This window comes from Physcomitrium patens, chromosome 25, assembly GCF_059467195.1.
Source record: "Physcomitrium patens ecotype Gransden chromosome 25, ASM5946719v1, whole genome shotgun sequence".
Classification (NCBI taxonomy): Eukaryota; Viridiplantae; Streptophyta; class Bryopsida; order Funariales; family Funariaceae; genus Physcomitrium; species Physcomitrium patens.
The window spans coordinates 14,040,001-14,049,990 of record NC_143434.1 but is presented as its reverse complement, the minus strand read 5'-3'; the positions used below and the strand labels follow the sequence as shown (position 1 = coordinate 14,049,990).

At 44.0% G+C, this 9,990-nt stretch overlaps 2 protein-coding genes across 3 annotated transcripts; both read right to left on the bottom strand.

Annotated features, from left to right (window-relative positions):
- Positions 1-1,007: 1,007 nt before the first annotated feature.
- LOC112277171 (uncharacterized) lies at positions 1,008-2,998 on the bottom strand. The gene has a single exon (XM_024509224.3). It carries the CDS (start codon positions 2,425-2,427, stop codon positions 1,138-1,140), a length of 1,290 nt encoding a protein of 429 aa, XP_024364992.1. The 5' UTR covers positions 2,428-2,998; the 3' UTR covers positions 1,008-1,137.
- Positions 2,999-4,142: 1,144 nt separating this feature from the next.
- Positions 4,143-9,481, bottom strand: LOC112277460 (uncharacterized). Of its 2 annotated transcripts, XM_024509827.3 has the most exons (6): positions 9,249-9,350; positions 8,993-9,055; positions 6,454-8,173; positions 5,981-6,290; positions 5,522-5,737; positions 4,143-5,284 (listed from the first exon to the last, which is right to left on the bottom strand). In XM_024509827.3, exons 3-6 carry the CDS (start codon positions 7,851-7,853, stop codon positions 5,225-5,227), a joined length of 1,986 nt encoding a protein of 661 aa, XP_024365595.1. In that variant the 5' UTR covers positions 7,854-8,173; positions 8,993-9,055; positions 9,249-9,350; the 3' UTR covers positions 4,143-5,224. The 2 variants fall into 2 exon arrangements, with proteins under 2 accessions (XP_024365595.1, XP_024365593.1); XM_024509825.3 differs by lacking the exon at positions 8,993-9,055 and having other exon boundaries at positions 9,249-9,481.
- Positions 9,482-9,990: the final 509 nt, after the last annotated feature.

Genomic DNA, 9,990 nt, shown 5'->3' with positions numbered 1-9,990 from the left:
CTACACAAAAGAAAGAAATATACTCAACAATGGAACATGATCAGAATCTGGGAAGCCTTGGTTAGTAAACATTTGGCCAGAGTTGGCAATCAATGAAGAACTAACTAGGATTTAAAATACATTGATCCCAACACCATGAATGAGATAAAACCAAGTTCTAACCAGAGTGACAGCAACAAAAAAAATTGAGTGGACAAATTGAGGGGCCTGGAGTGGACTGCAAAGCATTCTCAAATCTCACAAGCTGCTCGCCCTGTATCTGTTTGTAGAGTGTGAGAGAGAGCGAGAGAGAGAGAGAGAGAGAGGTATTTGCACTTTCCATGAATGCCATTCTGTTTCTTCTAACTTTCTCCTATTTGCAATAAAGATGTCTCCAGAATACATGTGCTTGTGCACTCCATGCACAGTGAAGCACCGACAACAAGCACCATGAGGTTGTGTGTGTTTCAATAATTATGTGTGATGACCCACAAACTGACTGGAAGGAATAGTAGTTTCACCTCAGACATGCAGCTCCGGTTGAATGACGAATTGTTGGTGGATGAAGCACGGACAAGCATGCAGAGCAACATCACCAGAGACAAGTTGAATATGTTTCAAGGGGTGCAGCTCAAGGGTGCTCAGACCATCCCATAGCTGCCACCGACAAATAAGTTTCAGACTGCAGCATAAGGACAAGTACTGACTGAAGCCACTGATTTCACGTGCGTGCAGCAATTCATAGGATCAACGACATGATGGATTCATGAGTTAGATCAAGCTTCAGAACCCACACGCTGTCGTGCGTGGTGCATGAATCGACATAGCCTTCGGTACGCATAGCTCTTACAGCAATGGAATGGGAGTACACGATCTGACTCACCTTTGCGGTTCAGTCTGGAACCACTAGAGTAACATGCGTTGAATATGTAGGAGTACAGTTGTTGGTTTAGGTGTTCTGCAGAAATGGCCTCCCGTAAACCTGGTCGATTCCTTGGAGTGAAAAATTACTCAGTTGAGAAGAAAAAGAAAAAGAAAATGAGTACGAGTACAGAAGTACCCATCCCTCCGCCTCTTAATGGGAATGCTCATCAAGCTACAACACGTGAATTTTTGTATGTTACAAATCAGTCTCGAAGTGTCTTCCAATTTTCTAAGCTATTGCACGTAACGAAGACGATATGTTCTGGGGTCTGAAGGATCGAAGGGTTGAGGCTCTGTAAGAAAGTGGACGCCCACTAAATTCTCTGGAACCACGGCATTGAGGTCCAGGTCGAGGCTGGTGAGCAAAAGAGAGCGAGATCCGAATTTGTCATTCGGCCGCCATTGCACTTCACGTGCAGTGCTGAAAGCATCTGACAATGGTGGAAACCGATGCGATGATCCGGGAGGAGGTATAGGGACCTCCAGCCAGCGAATGTTCTGAGGATCGTCCCCTCCAGACCGGGCCACGAGGATCAAAAGCTTCTGGTGTTCGACAAAGTCCCAATCGTAGCGAAAGTTCGTGTTCTGATACACATTGAAGTAGACGAATAGACACAGCAAACCCACTTCAACACGGATGCACTCCCTCGTCGGTAGCTTCAATTCGTAAATTCTAAACTCCACGACTCCGCAGTTAGTGATTTCGTTCTGTAAATTTTGGGTTCCCTGTTCGGATGTGGCACAGAACAATCGGTCGTCGTAAGTCAGCATCTTGTACCTGTCCGCTTGGTGCATGAATATCCCTGTGCGAAGTAGCGTCATAGTACTCCCTGGTCCAGCGACATCGTACCCTACAACCTCGAGATCTCTGGAGATTGTGTAGAAGGTGTCTCCCCAGAATGCCCCGCAAACATGAGCTGCACAATTGATAAGCTCAAGCAACGGTTTGAAGAGGTCGGATCTTGACTCGTAAAGATAAACGACACGTCTTCGCAGAGGAAGGTCTTCCCCAAGAACGTAAACCTTAAAGTCACGAGACGCCTTGTCTACTCGAATGGCAACTTGTCGAGCAACCAGTTTGTGCTCCTTCAAATCGGGCAGAAGCTTCCACTTCTTGGTCAGAGGGTTACAAACAACGATGACATTCCGAATCGGCCGGTTCAGTGCACACACGCAAAGGAGACCGCCGTCCGAGCTGACTGCATTGATTCTATCGCACATGGTCGCTACGAACACTCTGTGAAGGAAAGTGAGATCAAGGCTCAGCCATTTCGTCCCGTTCGAGCTCAGCACTGGAGTTAGACGAAGGTCGTCCACGTAGCGCATCGCCACGAGGAAGGGGCTTTGCGAGGTGGGATGCACGCACGACCTGCGGAAAGAAACCGAGAAGGGCAGCTGGTGCCATTTCTTACAGACAGATCTAAGGCGGAAGATAGCCTCGACGGGAAGACGCGGCACTACGTGCTCCAAAATCTCGGGAGGGATGTGTTGCCACACATCGGAGTCGAGACTCGGCGACGCCATAGCCAAGTACCGAACCCACTAAACCCTTCCAAATTAGCAAAGTGGACAGCACTAAAACTGCTCTACACCTAGACCAATCCTCCCAACCCCTCTGACCCCCCAATGCTTAACTCCAACGACAAATCAACCATCACAAACAGGCTCCTTATCTGACTAAGCCCGCAGGCTCCCTCGAGATGATCCAACAAGCTCAAACAGCAGAACCACTGCAAGTTTCCCTTAAAAATACAAACCAAACAGGATGCACAATCTCCACATCCCGGATTCAGTTTCTTCCCACGAAGACCCCAGCCTTGAGCGCAAAGCCAACCCCATCTTCCTGTCCACGTCTTGTCGAAATTACACCTCGGCCATCAGGCTTCACCCGATTGTCGAATGCCGATAAAGGCAAAACCAAACTGAGCTTGCAGCATATCTAGAAGCTCCTCACACCCAGGACAGCTAAAAAACAACGATATGTGGCTTTCCGTTCCCCTGAGGTAAAATACACACACTTATGACTCAACCGACTGTCTGCAACAGAATGTATCCGAAAGTGGCGTGCCGGGGCTTGCTTTGTCGGTACTGCCGTTTCCGCACCCGAACTTGCGGATTTCTGCTGCTTGCTTTGTGCGTTTTATACGCTGTTGGCACAAACGACAAATTGGGTACAGTTTGGAAAGAATCTCGGAGAAGTATTCATGTTGGAGTCTGTCTGTTGCTTGAACACAATATTGTTTTCAGCTCAATTGAACATCGAGTGTGGATTTCCCTAGCTGCCATGGCTGCATGAGCGTGAAAGATTTGGAGGTGCTTGTATGGATCATTTCAAAATGCTTTTTTTTTTTTTTTTTTTTTTTCTTGACATAAGTTGTAGGGTTTAAATAGATGCATTGAAAGTTCCTCAATCAAATATCAGTTACTTTGTAACAATTCTCTGTTCTTGTAATATGTCCTAAGTGTTTATATTTGAATGTGTTACAAGCTTGACTAGCAAATTATAACATGTTGTACTTGAAACATTTATTGTTGGATTGTATATGTCGGCAATATATCATTTCTAGACAAATTTAATGTGCAAAACATACATATTAGAGGATATAGTTCAGAATACTTTTTTATTTTACTTTTAGATAAGCATATTCCTACGTGTTTATACGATGTTTACAACTCCGTGAAATTAAGTGTTGGATTTTCTTGTTTACCTATGATCAAAACTCTTTAGTAGTATATTTTCATTACCATCTCCCTGTATTTTTAATACTTACACACATTATCTTCACTCTTACAGACAAAAAAAATATAACAAAAATACGTCAAAAACCATTGTGCGCACATCCAAGTTTTGACATTTTCAAGACAAGTCCCAAGAAGCTGCAAGATTCCAATATTATGATGATTTAAATTGGTAACATTCTTCAAAATCCTTTAAGAATTGGTAATCCTTCAAATAAATCTCCAACTTCTATACGTAGAAAACCACTTGCAAAAGTGTTGAGAAGTGAAGATGTGCACACATGATGTATGAAAGGACGCTCGGCACCTCATGTTAAAAGAAATGCAAAAATTATGAGGAATTATCCTTCTCAATCCCAAATTTAGACGGTTGAAACAAAAAAGATGCTATCTTCTCATGGGAGAGCCAGAGAGAGGAAAGAAATAAAATAAAACAAAACAAAGTACACGTTCCCGCATCAAATGAAAAGAACATTCTATCATACGACACGACCATGAACTCAAGAAAAATAATATTCTCACGACTTGCCCAGACTTAAATTGAATACAGACAAATGTGTACAATAGGATTTGAAAACAGGAAATCGCGAAGTGTCCTGTACCTCATCCATGCGATCAATTCCGTAATCCTGTCATCAGGTTAAAAAACGCTCTGGTGAAGGATAACAGTCGGACGCCACCACGGGAAACAACCGACAACAGATCGGCAAGGGCCTTAAAATGGCATAAGATACCAAAAGTGCAGTAGTTCCCGTGGAGCTGCATTAGACTGGAATTGAATGCAGGCAATAGAAATGGACCGAGTGCCTCAAAAAGCGGCGTAGTGGTCCCATGTTCAGACACTACAACTAAAACCCAATCAAGTAGCTCAATAGGTATGAGGGCTTTCAGGTAGAACATTTCTATCTCCTTCCTAAATAAATGTCATCAGTGATTTCTATTTACGGAAAGTAGACATCTACTGTCTGCAGCTCATCATGTATTCTAAACTAACAGAGCTTTGCAAAAGAGGTGGTTAGTGCAAAAAAAACAACCCCTCTTTCATACTTACCCAGGGACTTCCAGGTCCCATCTAAAAGGACAATGTCCACACCCTGTGTCTAGTCTGGTCATTGACAGGTTTCACATAAGAACCTACATGGAGTTCCTTCTCCACACCGGTATGCGGAATATAAGAAACGAGGCTCTAGATACAAGCAAAATGGAGCCCCACCACCTCATCTGCTTCCGAGGACAACCATGCTTCTGTAGCTCATGCAAGGGCTCCTCCGATACAGAGCATCTCGTAGACCTCGTCACCTTCAGTGGTCAGCTTCAAGCTTGTCTTATCATCCATACAAAAAAGGAAGAAACAAATTTTTTAAAAACCCAAAAATAATCAATAAAAAAATGCTCAATTCCCCCCTTTTCTACTTTTTCACTTTTCCCTTCTTTTCCGTTTTCCCATTGCCTTCAGCATTTTCCTTCGCCGCCTATAAACAGAAAGTAGTTTCAACGCTCAGAAGCCGCTTCCTCGGATAAACATGATTTTTTCGGGAACATCTTCTGAAATCGCACGTTACCATCCAATTTGTTCATGACTTCACACAGCCGTTAAAAAAAAATTGCCTCTAACATCCTTGATAACGGCCACATCCTTCACCTGGTGGAAGCCAAAAAAATGCACATCATAAGTCAAGTGTGCCAATAGCTGATGTTTAAGGAATCAAATAGACACACTGCCAGGTTCAATTCATCCACTAGATATACAAACAGCGCAACCTAAAACAAACAAAACAACCTTACAACATAAACCCCCTTTTATGGCAACCAACACGAATGCTTAAAATGCACGACAATCGACACAAATTTAATAAAAAAATTGGAAGAGAATGACGACCTTTGCGAGGAGTGAATTTACACTTTCCACTCCAAAAGATGAAAGGTCGAGCGTCCGGGCATAGCGTTGTTGGTACACTCTGATAAAATTCTCATAAGGAATCTGGTAGGAATACACAACTAGAAGTTCCTGCAGCTGTCGCCTAAAAGTTTGCAGGTTTGTCTGATGTGTCAAATTAACATCTGGAGTTATGAAGTCTTCCACCTTAATTTGATCCTGTAAGTCGCCACACTCTGAATTAGAAACACACGGATAAAACAAAAAATCTCTTGTAACAAGTAAAGCTTATAAGGGTATATTCCAATTTATACTCTCAAACGTTTGTTCGTTTGTTCATTTTATCATTACTTCATTCATATGTTAACTTAGTATTATCTTTTATTTGTCTACCCAGACTAATTGTGGCCTCCCGAAACGTTTCTAACATTATAATACAAAAAAACACAATAATGTGCTTACCTCTTCAACATCGACAACAGGCTCATATTTTCTTGCATCAACATTATTCTTGACATCAACTGGTACAGGAATCCAGTCCGAAGATTGAACTACGATTGTCTCATCCATATTCTCGTCCATATCCATACCAAGCAGATACCTCTTGGCTTCAACAGGTTCAGAAAATGGAACCTTCTCTGTAACCTTATCCACTTCAAGCAAACTAGTTTTGCTCAAAACATCAGTTGCAAACTCTATTTTGGCTACATCCTTCTCAAGTTCCTTGCTAGGAGGCACGGACCCTTCAGGTTCGGAATCTTCACTCGTATCCCTGACATCATCAAGATGAGATCGTCACACATAAGTCAACAAATTCTTCCCAAGGCAACTCTATATGTTCACACCACTCCTCAAAACTTAGTAAGTTACCGCTACGCCAGATTAACGATGGAAAAATTAATTAATGAAACAAAGACAAAGTGAAATATACTAACTTGTCTTTGTCGCCTTTAGGAGCAGAAGCTCGATTGCTGGAAGGTTTGTACTTGTTGGTGACACGGCCCGCTTCCTTCTTCAACACATGCAAGGTCTTATTTGTGCCGTCTCCTTTAATGAGTAAGGCATCCTTCATCTTGTCTATGAGATGAACTAGTCTCTGTGCATTGTATTCAGACAGATAGAGAGGTCGTCCAAAAAGCTTGTTATACTCAGCAGGCACCTTAGAGAGCATCATCTGCCCGCCATTCAGGTTTAGAAGCTGCACAAGCTGCCTCTTCAATCCTGTCAAATCACCTGGCTGAACCCATAAGGGTTGACTTCCGCCAGGGCTGGTGGGCTCTTCAGACTCTCCTGGTTGCATTCCACTGTCAGAAGAAGAAATGCCAGACCTGCCCCTGCTATCCACAAATCCCCCAGAAACTTGATTCCTCAATTGTCCCGAAGAAGCAGAATGTGAGGTGCGATAACCTGAAATCCTTGGTCCTTGAGGTTGCACCTGTCCGGGCATTACATATTGCTGATGCCCATAATCCACAGGTTGTACATTGTATATAGGATTCGTTATACCTCCCCAAGCCAATATATCTTCTCCATACACATCATCGTCAATGCGAGGATCTGATTCTTCTGTGTAAAGGGGTCTCATGTACTCTGGGTAAGAGTCCTGAAACTGACTTACAGGTATTCGATCTACGTCTGTGTAGATACTAGTCGGCACTCGACCCTGGTTGCGATCGTCCACAGGACACAGGTTATTGAACTGTCGACCTTGTCTCTGAGGATTTTGCAATCCTTCCCCACGACACAGACACGGCCAATCGTACACAAAGCGACCAGCACCCCTCAAAGCTGAAGAGACCCCCACTCCATCCGGAATGACGAGAACCACCACATATCCACGCTGACCGAGCTTATGCAAGGCAGGAGCGAAGTCCACATCCCCTGTGATGAGGAAAATGGTTGATGGAGGCGGATTGTCAAGTGCAAATAAGAACATATCCACCAAGATAGCCTTATCAGCAGCATCCTTCTTACCATTCGGCACGTCGATCAAATTAACGCCTGTTCTTTGGCATCCTTCGCGAACCTTCCTTGGAAAGTGATTAAAATCACCATATGCAGAGAACATTGTAACAGCTCCGACATGAGGATGCTCCCGCAAAGCAATCCTGATGTTGCCTGCAACATCCTCAGCGTTTACTTCCCCTGGAACGGGACAATTTTCGATATCCCAAAGAATGGCTACGGGGCATGAAGTAGGTTGCAACGGAGGTGGAGCCCGAAGTTGTTGCTGCATGTTATTTGCTCGATGTTGCTGTTGAGCTCTAGCAATTGCAGCACTGTCCATGCCTGGTGGCTGCCTAGACGGAGTCAAAGACCGTGAATAAGACGCCATTTTATTCCTAAAACTGCGATGGACGATTGAAAATTCACTCCCTTCCAACTGCTCTAATCCCGACCAAGACTATCAATAAATAGGTAACAAAACGACTCAGAAGTTTGGGGCTTTCACTTTAGCCAAATTCTAAGACATAAAAACAACTAAATAAACAACTGACGTCCACCCTAAGCCGATCTTCCAGTTACTTTCTACGTCTCCACTGTACTTAGAAATGCCCGGGAATTCTTATTCAGTAACCTTCGCCTTAGTTATTTGCAGCGCGCATGTCCAGCAATTTGTCATTTGCAAGTACAGGATTACAAAGAACATATCATCTACAGTTCAAGCAACAGAATAAAGATAAGGCTTCCATCTCAAATGTGGCACAAAAATAACGCACACACACACACACACGCACACGCACACACAGTATATTGCCAAAACAAACTATGGACATTAAACTGTTTGGCAACCGGAAAAGTGACTGCGTCCAAAGGTCAAATTTTAATTTCTTGTGTTAATAATTAGACTTCCAGGAAGCCATAATAGGTGACGCCGAAATGAGCCACAAAAAAACGAAAATTGATTCCCATTGCGCATAATTGATCAATTTTAAGGAAGAGGAAGTAGAGGGAATCACATCCACAATAGCACGAAAACAGGTGAACTAAGAAACACCGAATTAATACACGGTAATTTAAGCCAACTGAACCAGACACATAACATACCCTAAAAGATACAGAGCTGTTCGCAACCCACCAAAACTATGCGAGAACACAAACTAGAAAATCCCTACATCTAAACGTCTAGTCGTTTAACTAGCGAGAAATTTTACCAAGAAATACCTCCAGGCAGTGCATCAAAAATATGTCACTTGAACCAAAAAGTAACTGCCAAAATGCCCATGGAAAATCTGCTCTCTCCCTCTTATTGATCGCAATCAAACGCCCCAATTGTCAAGCCACGATAAACCTCTATTCGCCATTATCTTCGCTAGCTACCCGATTTCCATCTAATCAACTTACTAATTCCACAAAATTCCGTCAGCAACGACCATCGGCGCCCTTATCCAACCATAATCACTTTCCCAAGCACATTCACTTAAAATTGGCCCCTAAAATCAGACTTCCGGGAGCAGTGCAAACCGCACCTACCACATTCAGCTTCCTAAGGCGGGTTCGACAAACCCCAGCGTCCACGGCCACGTAAGAAATAGCCTGCAAAACCTCAATCATCCTTGCCATTCTCAATCTCTGGACCACCGCCTACAATGAACTTAACTCTCCTGACCCTCCTGCCCCGACCAGGAGTAGGAGTCTTCACCGCCCTACCGCTTCAATTGGCTACCTCCTACGACCCCCGCATATCAAATCGAAGCGCAGCGAGCAAGCAATCTATCAGACAGCGTACCTGACGCAGTGGATGCGTGGATGCATCGCAAAATCCCCCGTCACCCCAACCAACCGCCCCGACCTCTCTCTCTCTCCGCTGCGCACAATAGCCCCGACCTTAGTCTCCGCATTCCCCATGGCAAAAGTAACACCTCACTCGGGAACCTCGTTCTCTTGCCCCTTGGGAACCTTGTTCCCCTCATGCCCGCGGCTTCAGGCGGTAGCCGTTGGATGGGGCGCGCGCGTCGAGGCCGTCGATGTGGTGGTACTGGTCGTCGTGCCATGGGGATTTATGTCACGCGGTCTCATCCAAGCGGGAATGAATGAACGCACATGTGGGAGAGATTAAACCCCTGGGGACTCTTTCTCTCAATGGATGGATGAATGATACGATGGTGTGTCCTCTCCTAAAGGTTATCTTTGTCCAGTATCCGTTGCCTGTTTCCAGCCCTTTGTTGAGGTGTTTGTTTTTTTCCTTAAATTGCATGATTTAGTTCATCATTTTGCATTCTCTTAGTTTGGTCCTTCGCCACCAGAAAATTGTCCCAAGGTTTATTCACATGTAATTTTGCAGCGCCTGAAAAACACTCCTCCTCTCACACACATTCAGCATTTTATTTTATTTTAATTTATTTTAAAATGTACTGGTAAATATCCAAACATGAAAAAGCATTCTTAACTTGGTTTTTCTAAAAGCCCATTTAGCCTAAACAAAGGATGTGTCTGAGTGATGAAGCATGCACAGGAGAAAGGGAGTGGCA